General features: G+C 34.8%; 1 protein-coding gene across 1 annotated transcript; it reads right to left on the bottom strand.

Moving 5' to 3' along the window:
* Positions 1-1,657: 1,657 nt before the first annotated feature.
* On the bottom strand, positions 1,658-24,591 carry LOC109112133 (sodium- and chloride-dependent taurine transporter-like). The gene is made up of 14 exons (XM_042761667.1): positions 24,383-24,591; positions 19,515-19,744; positions 18,199-18,333; positions 13,846-14,071; positions 13,620-13,752; positions 12,783-12,917; positions 12,577-12,680; positions 12,321-12,445; positions 11,128-11,240; positions 6,055-6,192; positions 5,867-5,975; positions 4,444-4,544; positions 4,181-4,362; positions 1,658-2,998 (listed from the first exon to the last, which is right to left on the bottom strand). The coding sequence occupies exons 2-13, from the start codon at positions 19,741-19,743 to the stop codon at positions 4,186-4,188; spliced, it is 1,725 nt and encodes a 574-aa protein (XP_042617601.1). The 5' UTR covers position 19,744; positions 24,383-24,591; the 3' UTR covers positions 1,658-2,998; positions 4,181-4,185.
* Between the last annotated feature and the right edge of the window lie 1,289 nt (positions 24,592-25,880).

Genomic DNA, 25,880 nt, shown 5'->3' with positions numbered 1-25,880 from the left:
TCTGAATACGTTCAGAAAAAATGTAGGCAAATAACCAATCACATCAGGTACAGTATAAAATGGTTAAATACAAAAAGGCAAATTTTAGATCAATGTAAATACTACAAATGAGCAAACACTTGCTTAGTGAACAGTTAGCTGAAGATGGGTGGAAACGGGTCCGAGGGTTTAGCTAAATCTAGAAGGGTTCAGGGGTCAAAGGGCAGATGGGTACAGAGTTGCTGGGGTTAGAGGGGACAGTATTTATGGAGGGTGGTCGAAGGTAAAGGATGCAGAAGTATTATGAGGGGCAGTTCTTTGCTGTTGGTGATTAGCTTGAATATTTGGAGGTTTTAAGGCTAAAGAGAGGCCAGAGAGTGTCTCTGTGCAAGACATAAAGCCCAGGTCTCCTGCGTCCATTCTGACAGCTGATGGTCTGATGAACATGAGCGAGTTTGGCTGTGCCGAATCATGTGATATACAGTGGCTCTCAAACGTCTGAAATGCCTGGGAATCAAAATTGATGATTTTGATTGGAATAAAATAAAAATACAATTCCGCACTATTTCTAGGTCACTAGTCCAATGCAAGAGAATTAGTGACATTGATCATGTGACTCTTTGTACAGACAGTCCACTGAAGCACAAAATGCTCATCAGGTTTTGTTCATGTCAGCTTTTTCCTCAAATTATTATGCTGATATATAATTCATAAATGAAAACAATCCGAAAAATGAATATATACACAATTCATACAGAGCCCTGCACATAATATTTGGGAACATATTCCCTCGTTTTAGTTCAATCGTGTTCCCGAATTAAGAAATTGTTCCCACAACTTAATTAATTCCCTTATTTTAGTAAATTGTGGTCACGTTGTACTAATGCATTCCCTATTTTGATTTAATTAAAATGAGGGAACGGATTAATTTGTGGATATGATTTGACTAAAACAAGGGAAAAAATTCTTAATTCACAATACATATTTTTGCATGCTTTTCATGTGCAGGGCTCTTTAACATTAATCTAAAACAACAACAACAAAAAGCATTGAATATAAAATAAAACATCTAAAAAATAGATTTTTTATTAATTCTTAAATAATAGTCTTTAATAAAAATGTATGCAATACCAAATGAATTAAAATATGATTGATAAATTTATTTTCTTCAAGAAAAGTAGAAAATTGTTGACTTTAACAGGTTTTTAATGAATTTATTCAAGTGAGGAATCATTTGAAAAGTTTGAATTAACTTTTCTTTAAAACAATAACATTTAGGAAATTTAAATAAAAGGAATATATATATATATATATATATATATATATATATATATATATATATATATATATATATATATATATATATATATCATTCTCAGATTTTCGGACCCCGCTATACATGAACAGCTAGTAAGGTGCTGCCAAATGGCCCTGCGTGGTGTTGATAATCATCAGCTCTCAGATCATCTCACAGTAAATGATGCTTATAATAGTGCATCAAATGATACTTATGTTAGTGAACACAGCTGCCTACAGTGTTAGAGGAACTCAGTCGCTCGGTGTGTGCGATGGCAGTGATCACTATGGTTCAAGGAGAGCGAAAGGACAGAGCATTAAGGTTTGTGTGTGTGTGTGTGTGTGTGTGTGTGTGTGTGTGTGTGTGTGTGTGTGTGTGTGTGTGTGTGTGTGCGTGCGTGCGTGTGTGTGCATGTCTGTGCACAGCGTCCGCCCAAAGCGGAGGTACATTCATTTTTCTTCAAGACAGAGAACATTTAAGAACCTCATCGAACAAGAGTTACTGCCACAACCACTGACGGACATCATAATGTAGTGTGTCACATTTAGCTCGTTGCTGTTTTACAGTAAAACTTTTCCTACAAATGAAGCTAAAAGTCACTCTCTGCTGATGAATTGCATCCTTACCAGGTGCGACACAATAAAAGTCATCATACAAGGTAAGATGCAATGCAAAGCAACATAATTAGAATAAAAGCGATGGTTTATGTATGTAAATCTATGCGGAGCAGAATTTTGGAACAATTGCACTCATTTATTTGAGTGAATGAATTAATATTAAAGACTATTATAAAAATAAGGCAATGGTAGAATTTATTATAATAGCCTATATTTATTTTTATGACCCAAACCTTGAAATTATTGATGATATTATAAACCTATTGTTAAATTTTGTTCAAGATTTTATGTGAACAACATTCACAGTTAATCTAAAACTGAAAAAAAAATTTTTTTTCATAATCAAATGAATTAAAATCTGAATAAATTAAATGATATCTTTTCTTGAAGAAAGTAGAAATGTCCTGATTTTAAGTCTTTTAAATAAATGTATTATTGAAGGAAAGTAGAAAAGTCTGAATTCACTTAAAAATAATATAAAAATAAGAGAAATTTTAAGAAAATGTAAATAAAATAATATATATATGTTGTGGGCGGGGCTATTCAGAGTGACAAGACCAAAATAGAAAGAAAAATGTCTTATTGTGACTCTTTAGGATCAAAATTCTAAAATATGAAAGAAATCATAATGTGATGAGCAGTAAATCCTGTGTCGTTCCTGCTTAGGATGTGGTTTAATGTGAAACACTGCACTACAGATTAAACAAACCGCCCCAGACGGCTAAAGCTCACATCAGGTTATTACAATATCAGCATTAATGCTAATACCATTGATTACAATCAGAATACAAATCCTACAATGCAAAAAAGATATATTGATGTAAGATCATTTCATTAAAACACACTAGTGCAGAGTGAGAGAGGGGAATGGAGCGGGACAACAGGAAAACGGGATCTCCCATAGGAGAGGACAGGAGCGGGAGAATACGGGAATCTCTCTCAGAGAGTCTCACATAGTAGTTTCTACGAGGGTGTGGCTGTGTTTGGTGAAGGCGTGGATGCCGTTGGGGTCCAGCGGGTGAAGCAGCTCGCTGTTCTTCTGGCTGTACTCCTTCGGACGAGAGCTTGCGCCTCCTTTAACCGGCGCCGCCACGGCTTTGATCCGCTGAACACAACGCATTCATTGATTTGAGGATGTTTTCAAGACTATTATTAAAAATTACAAATGCAGTGACAGATTTTAAGACAATAGCAGATTTTATGACCCAGAAGTGAAATCATGGATTGATCATATAAACCTATTTAAAAAGAACCTTTTTTTGTTTTAGAGTAAGTGTGAACAGCATTGACGTGTTCACGGTGTGTGTTCACTGCTGTGTGTGTGCACTTGGATGGGTTAAATGCAGAGCACCAATTCTGAGTATTGGTTACCGTACTTGGCAAATGTCACGACTTTCACTTCACTTTGAAAAAAATAAAAAAATAAATAAAAAAAAGTATGAAAACCAATATCTAAACAATACCAAATTAATAAAAAATATGATTGTTAGATTTCTTTCCTTTAAAAAAGTAGAAATTCATAGATTTTAAGTTAAAAAAAAAAAAATAAATAAAAAATTATTGTAGAGGGGAAGTAAAAAAAGAAGCCTGAATTAACTTTTTATTTTCTCAAATTTTAAAGACATTTTACAATTAAAATTAAAATAGAAAACTAGAATAGAATTTTTTTATACACATTTAGTATTGAGGGGACAGAAAATTCTGAATTAGCTGTTTTAAAAAAAAAATAAATAAATAAATATATATATATAAATATATATATTAAATCAAATAAATCTTAATAAAAACCTTTAAAATGAGAATGACAGTTTTTCTAAAATATATCTGTGTATGCAATACCAGATTCATTAAAAATATGATTGACAAATCGCTTTCAAAAAAATGATAGTTCACAGATTTTTTTCATTTATTATAGAGGAAGCAAAATAAAGAAAAGCCAATCAACTTTTTTTTAACCAATAGAAATTATTAGAACAAGTTAAAATTATTAGTTAAAAAAATTAAATTAAAATAAATTAAAATAAAAAGCATTAATTTATAATATATCATTTGAATCTAGAACTACTGTATTTCTATAAAATACTTTTTATATGTAGAATTCCTAGACAATTTTTTTCTATAAAACCATTTTTTTAAATCATCCTTGGAGACACAAAGGTTTTGCCCTAATTTAAGAATCATCCTATTGTCAGATATATTGTACTTTTCTAATAAAAAAATATATGATCAAAATGCCAATAGATTTGTATGTTTGAAGTCTTTTACGTGCAATTCATGAATATCTCACCTCTATCAGCGAGCCGTCTGATTGGATGATTTTCTAATAAAAAAATATATGATCATCATCGGGATGCATATCATAGAAGTCAGCGCAAGAGCCCAACCCAATCCAATGGACCAATCAGGATACTTGTAGAACTTGTTATAGGTGAGCGGCTTGTATTTCACCAATGAAAAGACAAAACAACCCTGAAATGGAAATATGGGAATAAACACAAACCATTGCTGCTGGACATATTTCTCAAGCATGAACTGTGTTTGCACACTTACAACACAAAGCACGGGTGTGATCAGCATCCAGCTCCATTTCATCCAGCTGTTGGGTCTGTAGCCGATCATGTCCTCTATAGCATCGTAGAAATTATCAGCCCCTGCAAACGCACACATGCAGGCAAGATTTGTGTGATCTTTTTTTTTTTTTTTTTTTCTTCTTTTTTTTTTTTTACTGGGTTTTTCCGAACCTTCAACACTGAAAACATGAGGAAGAGTATGCAGATTTCATGTGGGGCCACTCAGGATGGAAAATAGAGATCTGAAATAAGCCCAGAGGACTGATGTGATTATATAAGACTAAATAAGATTACATAAGATTAATCTCAGCAAACATAGTTAGACTCTTGATTGAGCAACATTAATGAGCTTAATGCAAAGATCTTCAGAGGCATGACGCTACAAATGAGCTCAGGATTTATGCTGTAAACACAAGTGACCACAGTTTTTGAAGAGACACCCGTTTAATAGTAGTGCATATAGTGTGTGTTTATGATTGTGTACAGTGTTTTATCACATGACTCTTTTATGGTCACATTCACAGTCAAATACCTTGATTTTTATGATGATTTGTGTATCTGAGCATGTTTTATATTAATACATCCATGAGATCTGGTGTATATTAATACACCAGGATTCAAAAACCTTGGGGAAGTAAGATTTTTAAATGCTTTTGAAAGTCACTTATACGCACCAAGGCTGCATTATTTGATCAAAATATAGTTAAAACAGTAATAATGTGAAATATTATTACAATTGAAAATTTAAATTAGGAATTCATTCTGCCTAGCAACCAACAAGAGCATTTATTTGAAATAGAAATCTTTTGTAACATTACTGTCATTTTAAATTTTAAATTTATAGCATCCTTGCTGAATAAAATGATCAGTTTCTTAAAAAAAAAAATCAAGTTGACCCTAACCTTTTGAATGGTAGAGCATATAAAGGAAATTTTAAAATGTTTAAAATGTTTATATATTAGGAATTACAATTCTTAAATAATTCTCAATTTGCCATCAAATGTATACAAATGAATTATAATATGATTGAAATATTTATTTCCTTAAAAAAGTAGAAATTCACTGATTTGAACAGTTTTTTTAAAATACATATATTATAGAATGTATTATAATCTGAATTAACTTTTTTTCTTAAATAATTAAGAGAAAAATTTAAGAAAAAGTTAAACAAAATTACAATAAAAAAGAAATGAAAGCAAAACTGAATTCAAATAAAAAGCCTTCGGTTATTATAAAATATCTTTTTCTATAAATTATATATTTCTATAATACCAAATGAATTAAAATATGATTGCTAGATTTCTTTTCTTGAAAAAAATAAGTAGAAATTCCCTGATTTTAAGAGTTTGTATACTTTTATTATAGTGGTGAAGTAGAAAAGTCGAGCACTAGTGAGCACTTACCGTAAACCCAGGCTACTGCAACACATTCAAAGAATGCAACCCAGAGAAGGCACACAGTGGTGAAGTTGGCGGCGTAGTAGTCAAACAGCTGGAAGACGTACATGCCACCCTGAGAGAGACAGACACACATTCAGCATTCACACACCCCGAATCAATACAACACACTCCTCCGTCTCGCCCTCTCTTACTTTAGTGACCATGGTGAGTCCCAGCAGGTAACTGATGAGGCAGATCACAGCGATGAAGATTTCTCTCCGGTATCCCTTCCTTAGGAGGGATGGGTACAGGTCCACCAGAGAGGTGATCTGACCCTCCACTTCCACAAACTGATGGCAGAAAAAATAGATTCAAGAAGTACCAGTGCTATTTGACAATTATTTATGTACCACTGTACACTCTCAGAAAGAAAGGTACAAAAGTTGTCACTGGGGTGGTACCTTTTCAAAAGGCACAACTTTTGTACCTAAAGAGTCCATATTAGTACCTAAAAGGTACAAAAGTATACCTTTTGAAAAGGTACCACCCCAGTGACTGCTTTTATAACTTTTCTTTCTGAGAGTGTAGTATTTATTAATATTTCTATCATTTGTTTTATTTTCAGTTTTCTTTTTAATTTTAGTTTAAGTGCTTTTATTACTTTTTATTTGTTTTTCTCTTTTTAACCTTTATTTATACATTTTTGTAATTTAAGTACTTCAACTTACTGGTTTTAGTTAGTTTACATATTTTTATATTTTTAGTTTTCATTTTCATTTTAGGTTTAGTGCATTTGTAATTTTTAGCTTATTTTTATATCATTTATAATAATAATAAATTAATTATTTCATTATTTTAGCCATTTTAGTACTTCAACTTAAAATTATCTATTTCATGTAGTTTACTTTTATATTTTTACATGTTCAGTTTTCAGTTTAATTTTAGTAATTTTGTTATGTGCTTTTGTTAATTTTATTACTTTTTAAAATATTTCTATTTAGTCGAAATGTATTTCTATGTCATTTTAGTTTTTCTTTGGTTTTTCATCTAATATTTATATTTAATTTTATTTTAGCTTATTTCAGTTAATTTAATTTGTTAAATTTATATTTGTTTTTTTTTTTTTTGGTTATAGATAATAACAACACTGGTGAGTACTTGTGACTTAAACTGTGTGCTTACTGAAAAACATTTATAAGCTGCTGTAATGACCTGTCACTGGTCACTTGTTGTGTTTGTCTGGATACAATAAATCTTGAATAGAGAGCTTTTGTCACTTGTTGCTGTATGATGTTGTGCCTGGTTAAGGCCTGGTGTGACAATACAGTTATAAAGATGTGTGATTTACAGAACAGTGCAACCATGAGAAGTGATGTGATTTGGACAATAGCAATGTTTGTGAAGCAGAAGTCATGTGATACACTGGATAAATGCAGTGACTACCAGTACAGCATTGTTAGTTTTTACAGTTTTTGTTTTCATAGATTCATCGTTTTTGCATTTTGATGTAGGCATATAATTTTAGTTGACAAAAATGTGATAATAACATTTAAACTTAGCAAACTTTAAAATGCATAAACATTAAAAATGTTAAACCCATCCATGCTCAAGCCTGAGCTCTTGCAGTAACAGCACATGATATATGAACTGCGGTATTAGTTACTGTTAGAAATGACCGTGTTGTCATTTCATCATGATTACAGATTGCCATTGATTTTCTGTGTTTTAATGACTGTTTAGCATATTGCATTACATGAGAAAGTGTTATTATGGATTATGAACTTGTATTTGGCCAGAAGTGATGGTTTAAAGTTAAAATGTCTTAATCGATTTGTTTCTTAAAAACACGCAGCTTTTCACTCACAAGATGTTAACTGATGGACTGGAGTCACGTGGATCATTGGGAGGTTTTTAGAAGCTGTTTGAACTCTCAATGAAGAAACAAACTCTTTCACATCTTCGATGGCCTGAGGGCGAGTACATTTTCAGCAAATTTTCATTCCTTTAAGTAACTGTTTTGTTTTTTGTATTGTTTAGTTTAGGTTACATTTAGTATTGACGCTTCTTATAAAAAAAAAAAGGGTAAGTAAAATAAGGCTTCAGACTATATTTTTTTAAAATTATTATTCAAGATTCAAGATTTTATTTGTCACGTACAAGTTATATGACATACAACAAGCAGTGAAATGTAGGTCTGGTATACTCTTTTTAGACTGTGCAAAAAAATAAGAGAAAATTAAATACAAATAATGAAATATCTGTAAAAATAAGGAGAAAAAAATAAAAATAAAAATAAAAAATAAGAATTAAATACAAATAATGAAATATATAAAAAATATAATAATAATAATAAAAAAATCAAATAAAAAGATAATTAAATACAAATAATGAAATATACACAATATATTAAACTACTACACAGATGCTGTGTAGCGATGCCACAAGAACTGCTACACAGATGATGTGCAGAGATGTAAACAATGTGCAGATGAGTTGCATAGTTAGGTGTCATAAAAAAGTGCAGTGTGCAGAGAGTTATTGGGTAACCCTACACTACCAGAGTCTCTAAAGTGCAGTGTGTTTAATGTCCATGGTGTAGTAGTCTGATAGCGTGAGGGAAGAAACTCCTCCTGAGCCTCTCCGTTTTTGCCATCAGACTGCAGAAGCGTCTGCCTGACTGTAGCAGATGAAACGGTGGGTTTCCAGGGTGGGTGGAGTCTTCGAGGATCTTTACAGCCCTAGATTTACATCTCCTGGTGTGGATGTTTTGTAGAGAGGGGAGAGATGTTCTGGAGATGCGCTCAGCGGAGTGCACTACTCTTTGCAGGGCTTTACGATCCTGGGCTGAGCTGTTTCCATACCATGATGAGATGCACTGAGTCAATATACTTTCTATAGCCCCGATATAGAACGTTTTCAGGATTCTAGAGGAAACCGTGAATTTTCTCAGGAGTCTCAGATGGTACAGTCGTTGTCTTGCTTTTTTAACTTGAGCTTGACTGTGGTTAGTCCAAGTCAGGTCCTCAGAAATGTGTACACCAAGGAATTTTTAGCTGCTCACTCTCTCCACTGGGGTCCCGTTAATGAAGAGTGGGGTGTAGATCCGCTGCTGCCTCCTCCTGAAGTCCACAACCAGCTCCTTGGTTTTGCTGACATTCAGAAAGAGACAGTATGTTTGGGACCATGATGTCAGACTCTTTACCTCATCAAGGTAGACAGCTTCATAGTTGTTGGAGATGAGGCCCATCACCACTGTATCATCTGCAAACTTGATGACAGAAGTGGAGGTGTGAGAGGACACACAGTCATATGTGTAGAGCGAATAGAGCAGCGGGCTCAGAACAGATCCTTGTGGGGCTCCTGTACTCAGGGTGATGATGTTGGAGGAGGTGGTCTGACCCACCCTCACTACCTGAGGTCTGCATGAAAGGAAATCAAGAACCCAGTCACAGAGTGGGGCATTCAGTCCCAGGTTTCTGAGCTTGGAGACCAGATTGTGGGGGACTACAGTGTTGAAGGCTGACCTATAATCTATAAACAGCGGCCTCACATAGTTCTCTTTATTGCTGTCGGTGTGGGTGAGAGTGGCGTGCAGGAGATGGGACACAGCATCCTCGGTAGACCTATTAGGGCGATAGGCAAACTGGAGTGGGTCAATGTTGTTAGGGATAGAGGAGCAGATGGTGTTCTTGATAAGCTTTTCAAAAACCTTCATAATTAGCGATGTGAGTGCCACTGGTCGATAATCATTTAGGCAAGATGGACTGTTGGTTTTTGGTACAGGAATGATGATAGACTTTTCAAAGCTGACTGAGCAAGGGACTCGTTAAAGATGGACGTAAACAATCCAGCCAGCTGATCGGCACATGATCTCAATACACGACTGGAAATCCTGCCTGGGCCAGCCGCTTTCCTGATGTTCACATGCTTCAGAGCTCGATGAACCTCGTCCTCCGATACAGTGATTGCGCACGCGTCACTGACGTAGCTGTTCTTCTCCTCTGTGCACGTCGGCAGACTGTTGATATCGCCAGAGCGGTTCGCTTCAAATCGTGCATAAAAGGTGTTCAGCTCGTTGGCTAGTGAAGAGTCAGCACTCACCGCAACGGAGGGTTTACTTTTAAAAGAACTGATAGTTCTCAGTCCCTGCCACATGCGCCTGGAGTCATTCAGTCGTTCTCTGTACTGTTGTTTAGCGGTTCTCACAGCACGTCGGAGAGCGTAACAGGCAGTTTTGTATCCGCTCATGTCTCCCGACACGAGCCCCGCATTCACCGCTGCCCGGACTGATTTATCGACCCATGGTTTCTGGTTTGAAAAAGTTTTTATTGTTATGGTTTGTGTTAACTCCTCAACCAGCGTGCTGACAAAGATGATAGATACAGCCGCAAACTCACTGACGTCAGTGGAACTAGTAAAATAATGTATAATTATTGTGAAATTGTGTATGAGGACTGAAAAAAAAAACTTTACGATGATTATCCCTGATTAAACAACCAAAACATTAAATAAACATCACTAACAAACATTTTCTCAAAAAACACTGCATGCCTCTTGAAGTCATCTAAGAACAGACAATGGTGACATTATACCCTGAACTGTGGAAAATCAAAACATTCGTGCTTCAACACACAGTCTGAGGGATTATAAATCTTTTCATTGCCTGCTGGAGAGTGAAAAACATTCATAATAATGGCATCCTTATTTATATCCACACCATTGTTGCTCTCAGTGTGTTTGCTGGTGTGTGTGTGTGTGTGTGTGTGTGTGTGTGTGTGTGTGTGTGTGTGTGTGTGTGTGTGTGATGTAGGTGTAATTTTACACACACATACGCAAAAGTAAATGTGATCCGCCACACGTTGGCTTTTCAGCAGGTCATATGAGACTGGAATACCTTCAGCGTCTCGTCATATGTGAGTGAGGAGGTGTGTTTGTGGGAAGCAGCCCAAAATCTAGCGGCGTAATTCCTCACCGCTGGCACACAGTCACAGAGAGATGATGTTTCACATCAGGACTGAGCGATATGTTGTAAAGTTATGATCTGTTGGCATAACCACCATCTCAGTGTTTGCAGTCTTTCATTCCAATACCAGGACACTCATATGTCACACCACCCAGAGGATGATTTTATTACTCAGAGGTTACGTCTTCATAGCTCGGGAGACTTAATGGAGTTTACAATTACGTTTCAGTGGTTAGTTTGTCTTAAAGAAATAGTTCACCCAAAAATTAAAAAATGAATTGCAGCGGGAAGTGTAGGTGTGTGTTGTGTGTGTCGATCTAACCTGACTGTCTAGGCCCAGCAGCAGAAGCATTATGAAGAAAAGTATGGCCCAGACCGTGGGCAGTGGCATCATTGTGACGGCCTTTGGATACGCAATGAAGGCCAGACCAGGACCTGGGAAACACAGAAATAAAGGCACGTCGTAAAGAAAAGCTTATCACATGACACAATACACACACTGTCACAAAGAAAGCGAAGAGAACGTCTTATATGAATATGTAAATATGTAAAAATATATATATACACACACATATATATATATATATATATATATATATATATATATAAAATGTTCATTATAGATTATATATCAAATAATATATATATATATACACATGGTTGAAAGCTGTTAATGCACAATCGCTGTTTCAGATCGACTAATTGTAATACTGTAAGATTTCCATTCAAAACAAATGAATAAATCCAGGCTATGAGCTGCCATTTTCACAGCAAAATGAAAAACAGACTGATTTAATTCACTGATGCGCTTCACTCAGCAGCACTAAACAACACACCAAAATAATTGGAAATTCTGAAAATGTATATGAAAAATAAATTTTTATATATATATATATATATATATATAGCATTGTAAAAATTTTTGCATTGCATATACAACTATAAAATAATTGTATTTTTAATACTCAGTTTTTATTTAACTATTTTGTTTATTATTTAATTTATAAAAAAAAAAACTAAATAAAGTGCAATAGTATTATTATTACTATTATTAATTTAATTTTTATAGTTATATTTAATGGCTCTCACTATGTGCAGTGTAAGCACCAAACCAAATCTCCAGACTGAAAACTTATGTGCACCTTAGTGTACATGTGTATATATATGTATATATCATACATGTAGCAACAGGGCTTATATTTGTGAGTTATATTATATTTTTTAAATATTATACAAGTTAATAGGCTATAGTCTTTATACATATGTTAACAGAACTGCATAAAATGAGATAACTTTCACATAGTATGCACATGGATACTTATACATATACAATATACTTATACAATTATACATAATGCTGTTTTTTGAGAGAATAATTTAAATATTTGACAAGGTGTCCCAAATGCTGTTGAAAGAGCTTGATATAACATCAATGACAACCATAAATGATCTTTCTCCCTCTCATTCCAAGAGTTCTGTGTGAGCAGGTTGGTGACCTTTGACCCTGAGCATTACCTGATTCGGCCACATCGGCGATGGCCACGCCCTGCTCCTGAGCCATGAACCCCAGGACGGAGAAGATGGCAAAGCCTGACACAAAACTGGTACCGCTGTTCAGGCATCCGAGCAGCATGCAGTCCCTGAACGCACACACACACACACACACACACACACACACACACACACACACACACACACACACACACACACAATATCTGTACAATAAATAGACAGCATATAAATATTAATATAAAAACATGCGAGTCCTCACCTGTAACAGTTATACTTGTACTTGTTGTAGCTTCCCAGTGATGTCATTGCACCAAGACAAATAGCATAAGAGAAAAAGATCTGAGTGCCTGCATCAATCCACACCTACATCAGTCCACAGAGACAGAGATTTCAGTTTGCTACATCACATTACCATCAAATGAAAAACAGCAATGCACAACGACTTCTTTCCGTCTTTCTCAATACCTCAGGATCTTTGAGGCGGGTCAGATTGGGGTAAAGGTAAAACTTGATGCCCTCGGCAGCACCAGGCAGAGTCACACCGCGAACCAGCAGCACAATCAGCATGAGGAAAGGAAACGTCGCTGTGAAATAGACCACCTACAGACAGACCGAGAAGAGGCCAGAAGGGCTTGTGGATTTCCATTATGAATATAAAATAATTATACACCTACATAAAGCAAGCCATATTCACAAATGAAACCCACTGAGTGCCACAAACTCTGAAAGGAAGGCTTGTGAAAGTGCGCAATATTTGGGTCTTATTTAAGAAACACACACAGAATGGATTGCTAGTGTGCTTCAAAAAAAGGATCAAAAGATATTTACTCTTATTATTCATCTTGCTTACTTCCTGTTACAATAGGTAATATAATATCATATAAATTATACAGTACTGTCATTAAAAATATCTGAATTTTGGTCATTCTTAGTTACTTCTGTAATCAAACACGTAGTAAGAAACTAACCGAAAATTGGGGAAGTCATCTTGACTTATGAATATTAATATTAAGTATTCCTGTCTGATTTAATGAAAGGCCAGCAACAACCACTTGGCTTCTGCCGAGTCATTTTATGCAGTCGGCTACATTTTTCACTATTAAAATATAATGACCAAAATGTGGGGGGACCAACTTAGATATTCCTGCACTCTCAGAAAAAAAGGTACAAAAGCTGTCACTGGGGCGGTACCTTTACAAAACGTACACTTTTGTACCTTTTTTTCTGAGAGTGTAAAAGTTAAATGGCTGTTACACCCCTGCTAATGACATTTTGCTGGACTTTTCTCATCCTCTTCCTCACCTTGCCGGTGGATTTGACTCCTTTCCAGATGCAGAAGAAGCAGATGATCCAGACGGCCAGCAGGCACAGCGCCAGCTCCCACTTCAGACCACCGACCTCGTCGATCCCTGAAGAGATGCTGAGGACGTTCCGCCTGCAGGCGATATCAGAGTGATGAGGATGAGCGTAGAGCATCTGTCCTGCACACACACCCTCAGGACGACACTCCTACGCGCTCGATACTCACTCCCAGAATTCGGTGACCGGCGAGGTGAGGTTGGTGGAGGGCCAGAGGGTTTTGTTCTTGCGGACGGTGTCCTCTACGCAGTTCCCGGTGTTCCAGCTGTGCCTGCAGCGAGCCCAGGGCAGCTCGTGCTGGAAACACTGCAGCAGGTAGTACAGACCCCACGCCAGGATCACGATGTAGTAGATGTTCAGCAGGGACACGATCACGATCGAGGCGTAGCCGATTCCTAAAGCATACAGAATACAAGTCAATACGAAAGCACAACTCCCCATATTTGCGTTCCTAAAACACAGATCTGGTTTACTTTTATTATAATTATATATAAATGTATTTATATAAATCATTTTGTATCTAAATATATATAAATTATATCATATATAAATTTATTTACACTACCATTCAAAAGTTAGTGGTTGAAAGAAGAATCTCATGCTCACCAAGGCTGCACCAAATATACAGTAAAAACACAAATATTATGAAATATTACTACAATTTTCTATTTGAATATATTTTTAAATGTAATTTATTCCTAAGTTGCAAAGATGAATTTTCAGCATCATTACTCCAGTTTTCAGTGTCACATGATCCTTCAGAAATCATTTTAATATGCTGATTTGCTGCTCAAGAAACATTTGAACAGCAGTTAAAAAAATTAACAGTATAAACTATATTGTAGTCTAAATAGTATATTTAAATATGTAAATAATAAATGTATCTAATATTGGCCAAGAGAAAGAAGGAAATAAATAAATACTACTACAACAAACTGGAAAATTTTACCTTTATTTGCTTTCATTTGATGTATATATGTATTTATTTTAGGGATGCACGACATTGGATTTTTGCAGATATCTGATATGCCGATAATTTTCAGCTCATTTTGGCCAATAGCCGATGCCGATACCGATATATAATTATTTTTAATTTGAAAATTTAGAGCTCATAATATGTTTTAAAAAATCTAACATATTACACATTAATGTATAAATCAGAATATATGAAATTATTGAATTTAAGTGTCATGTTTGTGATTTTTTTTGTTCATGTAAGCTATAGCTTCTGACCTTTAAATCAAAACATACTCAATTACTGCTGTATTTAATCAGAAACAGTCTAAATATTATTTGTGTATTTTGCTTTCATTTTATTAGAAGTAGGCCAACAGCGCCCCCTACAGAAATAAAATGCCTTACGGAACGGGCATTAGGACCGGGTGAGGCTGTTGTTTCTGCTGCTGCTGCACACTATAACTGTTCTATCACACACCTAACGCATCGTTCTGTAAGTGCATTGTCAGTTTAAATGCAGCGATCCAAAACAGTGAATCTAATCACCATTCACGCAAAACTTTACTTTAAGAATGAGCCACACTGCTGACGTGATCTAATCGCTAACACACTATGAGTTAACATATTCCTCTTATCGGCAAGACATATCGGTATAATTTTTCATATCGGGCTGATGCCAATATTTACATTTTAAAGCCATCATCGGCTGATTCCGATATTAATCCGATAATATTGTGCATCCCTAATTTATTTGTTTGTTTATATATTTATATTGTTTTATTTATTTTTAAATGTTTTAATTTAAGTCTTTAATTTTGATTGATTTCTTGCTCGAGAGCCATTAATTTTTCATATAATGTCCTCTCTTATAAAATATAAATGATTGTAAATGTCAACAACATTGTTCAAATTCAATCGATCTGCCTCTTTATTCCAGTCGTTACTCCTACTTCTTTAAATATTTAGTTTATATGTAGGATTTTGTGGATCAGCACTCAAATATTTAGTAGTGAAACAACTAACTTGCACACAGCTGGTGTAACCATACCCTGATAAATGAAATCAAGTCCCTCCCTGCATCGTATTTCCCACATAAAATGGGTTGAACACCATTTCAGGTTTATAAAGAGAAAAGAAAGAGTTAATTGGACAACCAGCTATCTATCTTGTCAGCAGATGCTTGTTCTCTCAGCAGTCTGTAGTGCTGTCCTGAAACAGCCCCGATGGACTAACCAGACCAACACACAACGGCTCATCAAAGCGTTAAACTGCCAGGACTAGAGCTGGTCATAAATGATAAGACAAGCATCACTACTGGCACTGCATGTAACCTGTTCTCTTCGTGTGACAGATATGAATGATACCTCAAATTGTGCATCTTCTTGACGAGAGGAGCCACATCTTAGCAGAGTGCAATGTGAGACTTTATGAGACAGAGAGCCGCTGTTCTCTCTGAGGGCCCTGCTGTGTGTTAATGAGTCAAGCACAGCTGAAGCGGCTCTATTATCAGACCAATGAAGCTTCACCTGTTGGCTACGTCTGAAATTTTATTTTTGGTGTTAATTTTTCTAGGGTTGAGGGCAGTCAAGGGGCTGAATGCCCATTTTATGCTATAATTAATACAAAGTGCCACAAGCTCACTCCGCAATGCCAGGAGCCACTCTGACAGCTTACAAAAGAATGCCAAATGTGTATTTGAGTATATAAGAGCAGGACTTCACAGTAGATGCGCTCGCGTGTTCATGAGAGAATAGTCAGCTGTCGGTGAGACTAAGAATATAATCATTGTGTGACAGGGGACAATGGGCTCACGCCGTCAGGAAATATCACTCATCTCCACTGTATGTGCTAATTACAGCCCAGCCATGTGAGCGACGTGCCCGTGCAAGTGTGTATATAGAGGTCAGGCACCAAAATAATAAAAGGGAGTGCTTGAGGGTCTATGGAAAAGTTTAAAGAAAAGCAGTGTAAAAAATGTAAAAAAAGAAAATAAAATAAATAAATATTTTTTATAATTAAACCAACTAAATTAATTAATTTGATTTAAATAAATAATAATAAATGTATATATTTGATTGAAATAATTTGCTTATATAAAATGTTAAAAAATAAATAAATACAATTATTTAATTTAAATTATTAAAATAAATAATTGATTCAATAAATTTAATTTATTAAAATACATTTAAAATAATTAAAGTAAATAAAATTTTATAATTTCAATAATAAAAACATAAAAAATAAAATTGTACTAACTAATAAGACTAAAAAAAAATATTAAAATAAATAAATACTAAATACTTCAATAAAATTAATACATTTGATAAAATACCTCAACTTCAGTTTAACAAAAAATAAGGAAAGCAGTGTAAAAATTTATAAAATAATTTAAAAAATAAAATTAAAAAAATTAAATAACTAAAATAAATAAAATCAATTAAAATAAAAACAGATAAAAAAATACAATTTAATAAATAAAAAAAGTTGTATATTTTAAAGTATTAATCAGGTCTTTTTACATGAGAATATATAGCTGTTGTATAAATAAGTAAAAAATAAAGAAATAAAAATTAAATTTTAAATAAATGAATATTAAAATTATACTTTTTATTAAAATTATTTGATTAAATAACTAAATAAATAAATAAAGAGGATTAAATGGATAATAAAATTTGTTTTAAACAAATCTGATAAAAATAAGTAAATAAAATGTGATTCAAATAAATAAAAATAAGAAATGCATCATAAAATGTAAAAAATTAACAAGATCAACTAATAAAACTAATTAAATAAACAGATTTAGCTAAAATAAAATAAAAGATTAAAAGATTAAAATAAAAGATTAATAAGATACTAAATCAATTTGATTAGAATATATATATATATTTATATGAAAATACAGTATATAGCTGCTTTTAGATTTTCGGATGGGAGTCTATAGAATCTAAAAGATTGAAACCCTAGTTCTAAGAAACGCCTCCTGTCCTGTTGTTTCTCATCAAATCGCGGGTTCCAACACAACCGCTCCGTTTTGGCTCCTGAGCTGAGAGGAGATCCCACTGCAAGCATCTCAGTCACCTCTCACATCTGTTGCCATGGAGATCAGAATACATGTCCAAATGCAGAGCGGGGTGTTAGTCACAGCACTCTGAAGCAGAGAGCGGCGCAAAGCAAACAAATCATGGGGAATTAAACGCACATGTACTGCATGTGTATGAGTGACAAGCATCAGCTCACACACTGAATCCGAACATATCGAAAAGAACACAGCATCTTCTAGTGTTGCCTAGCAACCGCAGCAGATGCTGAAAGCAGGTCAGAGTGAAGATGATTTAACGAGCCACATCAGCAGCCAATCACACTCAGAGCGCATCTCAGTAACGGCTGTGCCTATTGGTCCATGCTGCCGAGAGGGACCATGAATAGCCAGTAGGGGGGATGGGAGCATTATGAAATATGATTTATGCTGATTAAAATGTGCTTGAACCCAATGAGTCATTAAATACCATCAAAGTCAGACCTGTCTCATCCTCTCTCTCTTCACTCTCTCATCCATTTGTCTCACCAGTGAAAATGGGGCAGAGCTTCCCCCAGCAGGTGATCCCTCCCTCAGAGGTGAACTGGCCGAGCGCCACCTCCAGGAAGAAGACGGGCAAACCTCCACCAAACAGAAATATGAAGTAGGGGATGAGAAATGCACCTGGAAACACAACACAAGATAAGGAAGGTGCACATAATACAGAAAAACACATTTAAGGGAGTTAAATTACCAGAAACACAACAAAAATTATACTTGCAGTAATGCAATTGCATTGTACATCTCTACCTTGAAAAATAATGCTACCTCTAAAATTACAATTTATATAATTTTACAGCTTAAATAATAAAGATTTTTGTTTAAAATAATTAAAGCCCTTTAACAAAAATACAAGCTTCTCATGTTTTGCATATTATGCAAAAATGATGGTAATATTATAGTATATTAATAATACTAGATGGTAATCAACGGTATGTCCCAGATGCTATTGAAAGAGTGTAACTGGAATTGAATCTGCAAGCAGTTATGTTATTGTTAACTATTAAAAATTGTTTCTGTTAATTGCAATAAAGCTGAAATAAAACAAAATATAAACACCAAAAGAAAAATTTTTAAAAACTTTAAAAAGTTGCCTTGGCAAATAACTAAAATAAACGTAGAAAAATGACTAAATAGAAATAAAATAATAAAAGAACAAAACAAAATTAAAATAAAATAAAATTTACAACTGAAAATATAAAATAAAAGCTAATTGTAAATATTAAATACAATGGTGAATAAATAATACTAAATATAGTATTATATTTAGTACTGATATAGTGTTAATATAGTATATGATCGTTTTTATACAAATATTTATTAGCACAGAACAGAACAAATATTAATATTTGAACTTGTAAATCATGCAGAAAGTCAAAAGGTATTATAAAACACTGTTCTACCTTTTTAGAATAGGAACAGATTTGCACACAAAATGATCTGCAGTGAGCTCAAAGGTTTTAAAGGGATAGTTCACCTAAAAATAACAATTCTGTTGTTAACCAAACAGTTGCAGGAAACTATTGACTTCCATGGTATTTTTTCCATACTATGGAATTCAGTGGTGACCATCAGCTGTTTGGTTAACAACATTCTACAAAATATTTTATTTTGTCTTCAACAGAAGAAAGAAACTCTTGGGTGGGTAGATGATGACAGAAGTTTCATTTCTGGGTAAACTATCCCTTTAATGTCACAGGATTATGTTTGCATGTTACATTAGCAGTTATTTACAGCACACAAAGATTAAAGAGTGTTACCTCAAACATATTTTGTTGTCATATTACACATGTAAACACACTCACCTCCGCCATTCTTGTAGCAGAGGTACGGGAAACGCCAAACGTTGCCTAACCCGACGAAACCTCCTGCCACGGAGAGAACGAAATCCAGCTTGCTGGCCCATTTCTCCCGCTGTGGTGCTTTGCCCTCCGCCTCGTCTTCGGGACGCGTGCCGGGGCTCTTACCAGGGGACGGCTTCAACGTGTCCTTATGGAAATCTTTGAGACACTGCAACTTTTCCTTCTGTGCCATACTGAGAACGAGAGAGGAGAAGGGGTTGAGAATGATAACACTACGATCAAATGAAATGAATACTTTTATTCAGCAAAGATGCATTCAATTAATAAAGTGACAGCAAGGACATTTATAATGTTGCAAAATATTTCTATTTCATAAATGCTATTTTTTATACTCATCAAAGAATTCTGAAAAAATGAAGCAGCACAACTGTTTAATAATAATAGGAAGAAGTAGTTAATAATTAATAATATTAATAATAAAAAGACATGTTTCTTAGATATTAGAATGATTTCTGAAGATCATGTGACACTGAAGAATGGACTAATGATGCTGAAAATACAGCTTTGCATCACAGAAATAAATTATATTTGAACATATATTAAAATAGAAAACAGTTCTTTTAAATTGTAATAATATTTTAAAATATAACTTTTTACTGTATTTTTCATCAAATAAATGCAGCCTTGGTGACTTCTTTTAAAAACAGACCCCAAACATCTGAACAGTGGTGTGTTAAAGTGACTGAGCTGTAAAACAGCCATGAAGACCCACGAGGATAGAATAAGTCTCATAACAGATAAATAAACAGAAAATCTGAGATATAAATTCACATCCACTGAGACTGTGCAAAGCTTGTACCATTATATAAGCCAGATCTAGAAGCAAGACTTCAAAAAAATCAGCAAATCTCAATGCTGACTGCTTAAAGCTCATGCAACTCATGCAAAACATTCCTAGGACTCATTTGAATAACACAGAAGCCTCAAAATCTAACATGTACACAACTATGTGTGAATGATACAGACGAAATGAGATTCAGGCCGAGCAGGAAGCTGAGAAGGCAGCTCTACAGTCTGATATCCTGTTTGAAACTCACACAGACGCTGATAAACCAGCTCACTTCATTACATGTGTCCTAGTTGGCCAGAGCCCTTTTCTCTGTGTGTTTGGGGGGTTTGATACCATTTTTGTGTCTATATTTTTATCAGCAGGAAGTCAGCACATTACTTATTAACATCCTCTTTTCTAGCCTTCTGATGAAGCCATACGGCAGGTTGTAAATCCTCAAATGTTTCTGTTTTGCATTTCTCTCTTTTAATTCTTTTCATTACAAATTACATTGTCACCACAACAACATGAATGCAACGTTGAGCTGAAAATGCATGACTTTGAGTATTTTCTTTGCCTCTCTTCAAAACCTGCTGATCATGTTCTCCAGCATGATTTGAGATGATCCTTAAGGGCATATTGAGCTGCAATTTACTTACATTTGATCTGTGACTTAGAAATACTAATTATTCCCCAGCTAACAAAACATTCTCACAGTTATATAAACATTCTCACAAAAAAAGTAATGTTAATGGAACATTCTTATAACTTTATTAATATTTGATATACGTTCTCATAACTTTGAGAGAAAACGTTCTGAGATCAACATTCTCGGAATACCCTTATGATGTTATTTGTACTTGAACGTTCTAAGAAACATTTTTGTAACCTTTAAATATGATTCTAATTACGACAAGAAAACTGGACTTTTTAATGTTCTTAAAAATAAACGTTCAAATGATGCTATATTAATTTAGTACAATGTTGAAATGTTAAGAAAAATATATATATATTTTTTTTTTGTAACCTTTAAAAAAAAAACTTTCTTATCTTGACAAGAAAACTATACATTTCAGCATCATAGAAACTTTTCTAATAAAAAATTTGCTACGTTTTTATAATCCTAATTTGTCACCTGGGTCAATCTATGTTTCTCTGTTGAACATTTTTCAAAATTACAAAACTTTGTTTCAAGTTTGAATTAGATGCTGAATCTTGCACTCTTTCAACAATTAGATTCCACTTATTAGTTATTTAATAAAAAATTTTTATTTTATCTTATGTGGAGCAAGAAGTGTTTTGTCTTTTTTTTGTGATAATAATGATGATAACTCCCCCACCAATAAATGCAATGTGAGTGGTGTGTCCAGGTCACCAGAGAGTCAGAAAAGCAGAGTCGGAGTGCTAAACTCGTGCTAGTCAAATGCCCTTGTGTCAGTGTTTTTGTGGCCGTGAGCAAAGAAATATTGCAGGGTCACAACTCAGCTTATCTCAGCCACCATCAGCCTCTTCCAACCGTGACCCCAGTAATGACCTTCTAAGCATGCCCGGATCTCTCATTAGCCTTCATACAGATAAACACTGATAGCTCACTATCAACAAAAGCTATGTAAATGCGTGTTTAATCAACCAATGGCGTAAACCTAATAGAAAGAGCCAAGACAATGTATCAGAAGGCCACAACAACAGACAGCTGCAACTTAACCTTGTCTGGATATTCAGCTGTGAAGGTTATAAATTACACTCCAACTATTAACTCTGAAACACAAATTGGATGTTTTAAAATACACAGAGCATGTGGAATGGGGATAAAAAGATGGTCTAATGCTTCAATTATACTTTAAGGTGAAGCAAATGGGATATTATAAACTGAAATGACAACATTTAATCTAACGCCATCATCTATAATGGAAGATCAGGTACTCTGATGTCACGCTAATGTTTGGTCATTCAAACAATGATTCATCTTTAAAAGTATAAAGCGGAAAAACTATGCCAACTTTGTAGGGGTTACAAGGTTAGGGATTAAAAAAAAACATGATGCAATGATATTACAGTATTTTTTGTGATATTTTACCACATATCATTGTAATGCATGGCATTCTTTGAAGTACTGTACATGAATATCATAACCCATGCTAAAATGTAACATTCACATAACTTTCACTAATGTTTTTTAAATGTTAGGACAAATCATTCTTCAAATAATGTTTATGGAACGCTCTTATAACATTATCAATATTTGATATACTTTCTCATTATGTTGAGAGAAAATGTTCTGAAAAATAAAATAAAATAAATAAAGATAAAAAAGGAAAAGTTTTAAAACATTGAGAGATTATTTCAATGTAACGTTCCCATAACGTTTTCAAAATGAATGTTTCTAAAGTTCACATAACCAAGAAATGTTCTTAATTGATTAAAAAACTGGACATTTAGAATGTAAAAAATAAATAAACAAATAAATAAAACAGAGAAAAAAAAATTCATAATGTTTTCAAAATAATAAAATGGAATGTTCCTCTACTGTTTGCACAACCAAGAAGAAACGTTCTTAATAAATAAATAAATAAATAAACGTTTAAAAAACGTTCAGAAATCACATAGCAGTTTCAAAAATGAAATTGTGCAGTTTTCAAAAAGCAGTTTTAAATTTGAATGTAACATTTTCATAACATTTTAAGAATGACAGAATGGAATGTTCCTCGAATGTTCACATAGCCAAGAAGCAGCATTCTTAATAAAAAAAAATAAAAAAATTAAAAAAAGGCCTGGATGTTTTGAAATTTTAAAAAACACGTAGAAATAACGTTTTCGTAGCTAAATAAAAACGTTAGCAAAAAGTTCTTAGAACTTTGATAGCTGAGAATCAACCCTAACCCTAAATGCCCCATTATTTTTTGAGGAGAGCGTGCAAAGTACTGTTTCTACAAGGTCATCTCATATCATGCATTATAAAACTAAATCTGTCTGCTCTCAAAATTAAACCTGAAAAATATTCCGCTCGCGCGTTGCCAGGTGGCCTAATTCTCCAGCGCGCACTCTTGATTAAATTGCATTTTCTATGCGTGTTTAATTTGGAAACCCCAGCTACGGAATAGATTATAAAACCCCTTAACAAGTTTTTAGGATATTGCAAGTTCGCACCACAAACACAGACATAGCACGAGCCACAATAAAAGGCTCCGCGTGCGGACACGCCTCAAACTCTCATTCATCTGTGAACCAATTACATCTCCAGTGCATATCTATCACCGAGGGGTTTGCGTTTACCACACTAGACCACTGGACACAAGAAGTTCAAATCTTGGCTGTGCCCCAAGAACCTACACTGTGTCTGTGCGCGTGCCGGTGTTACATGAACTCACATGACAGGTTTGAGACTGATGTGTCTCCGGCGGTGTCAGTGTTTACATGCACGAGCAGTGCAGAATAAATTCACATTAACCTACATTTTTACTGAGCTGTTAAAACACGCGCTAAGAGAACGATGCTCTGTGATGGTCCTGAGGGTGCTGTCACAAGCGTTTTGCTGGCTATATTAGACTGGTACACTGTTAACCAGCACTTACAATTCATATTCAATTACAGTGCATTTACAATAAATTGATTGCATTTAATATTTAATGACATTAAGCTTTTAAAAGCCTACGAGAGCACTTAGGCAAAAATTTGTGCACAGCAACTAAGACGCATAGATTTCAATACAATGCCAGAAGCCTTGAATTCTAGGAACTGCGTTTTTGTACTAAATTACAATTAGAACTGTTAAATGGCAAAATATTTTAAAGTCTTTTTCCAATTCAAAGCAGAGTCCGCGTATCGTTCTGGACAAAAATAAATGAGTTCATTCAAAAATAAATTAAAGTCTAGACATAAAGGTGCGGTTTATTTTTATTTAATATATATTTTAATTTTAAAAATGACCGTCTGCCTTAGACAAAAATAAACGAGTACTTAAAACGTTAATAAAATGTAGGCTACATAAGGATGCGCTTAAAGATACAGTTCAGCATCCGCTGACCTGCAAGGTGTCACTCACCTGACAATGGAATTTATAGCTCGAGTCCGTGTCTTGTTCTGTTGTCTTCTTCTGGTGAGGCTACAAAGCGAGGGAAACAATCTTTACGCCCTCTCCCTCCGACTTCTGTCTTATATGCGAGCGCATGTAATAACGGAGAGAGTGGAAAAACACCAGGCTCTCATGCAACAGGAGTGTTTCTTAAAGAGACAAGCACACGCTCACATCGCAGCGCTCAGCGTCGCGCGCGTCGCGCCACTGGGCCCCAGTTGTGTTGCTTGGTAATGAGTTGATATGACACCAGCAGGGGGCACAGAAAGCTGTATCCTCCATCGAGTCTCAATCATATATCACAACATGTATATTTAAAACTCGCTTAGTTTTCAAAGATTAGTACCTGACATAGACCTACTTAACCAAAATGATTTCTCCAAAATCCTCATTCAGTAAATCACAAACAACTGTGGTTAGTCTATGCTTAGCAGCGCTGAGAAAAGTAACAGTGTGCTTCCACTTTTGTTTTCTGGACAAGAATTCTACATCTGAATAATAGTGCTGAAAACATTATTATCCATTTAATCAAAAAACACCGAGATAAGAATTAAAATTATACGTGTCCAAACTGACCAATCATATGCAAGTGTTTAGTTACCAAGCTTTCAGAATCCTGCTTCTGTTTCTAAACATCGGTCGCGAGTTTGATGTTGCGCATGCGCATTGTGAAATAGGACGGAGAATGTTGCTTGCGTCACTGTATTGGAAAGCAAAGCGTCATTCACACATGCCATTCCATCATAAGACCTCGATGACTGACAATACATTATTCCCATGTGCTAAAGCAAACTCTCCAGATAGTGCTAAAGTGAGGTCACATGAAGCGGTCAGTGGCCTTGTGAGGGGATAATCCACCTAGACTCAAAACTTTGGGATCAACCGAGAAAGAGAAAAAAGAAAAGAAAGAAAAATGGGTGGGGTGCAGAGGGCATATATCATGTCCAAAGGCTGATCGTATGGCAACAATGCTGAGGTAATCTTGTCTGCCAATCACAGCAAAGCCAAAGAATTCTGATCCTCAGTGGTGTTTTTCCCTAAAGCTAGTGTTCCGTGATGCCCTCACATGTCCTTGTCTCTCCTTTTCTTATCCGCTTTAATAAAATCTTATGATTGCATGATCACAATCCTAGGTCACGGATATCAAGGTCTATTTTTGTGGCATTTGAAGCTATTTCAGTACATTTCTGCTCTTGTATAGTGTATAATAAAGAGTTTGGTCACCCAAATTCATGACTTTGAGATTGTGTGCAGACAGATGGCCTGTCCATGTGTCCACACTCTGCTGATCACTCGAAGGGTGAGAGCTGTGGTGGTTACACTACGGGATGGCAGCCTCTCGCTGCTTCGTTTCTATTATTTTCCCCACATACACGCTGTCCATGTAGAGGTACATGCCACATACATGTGGCAATATTTAATCTGTCAATGCACAAATGTGTTACATGCTTTAGAAAACAATATTTTT

Source organism: Cyprinus carpio, chromosome A8, assembly GCF_018340385.1.
Source record: "Cyprinus carpio isolate SPL01 chromosome A8, ASM1834038v1, whole genome shotgun sequence".
NCBI lineage: Eukaryota > Metazoa > Chordata > Actinopteri > Cypriniformes > Cyprinidae > Cyprinus > Cyprinus carpio.
Note: the sequence above shows the minus strand (reverse complement) of the source record. Positions and strands in the feature narration are given on the sequence as shown.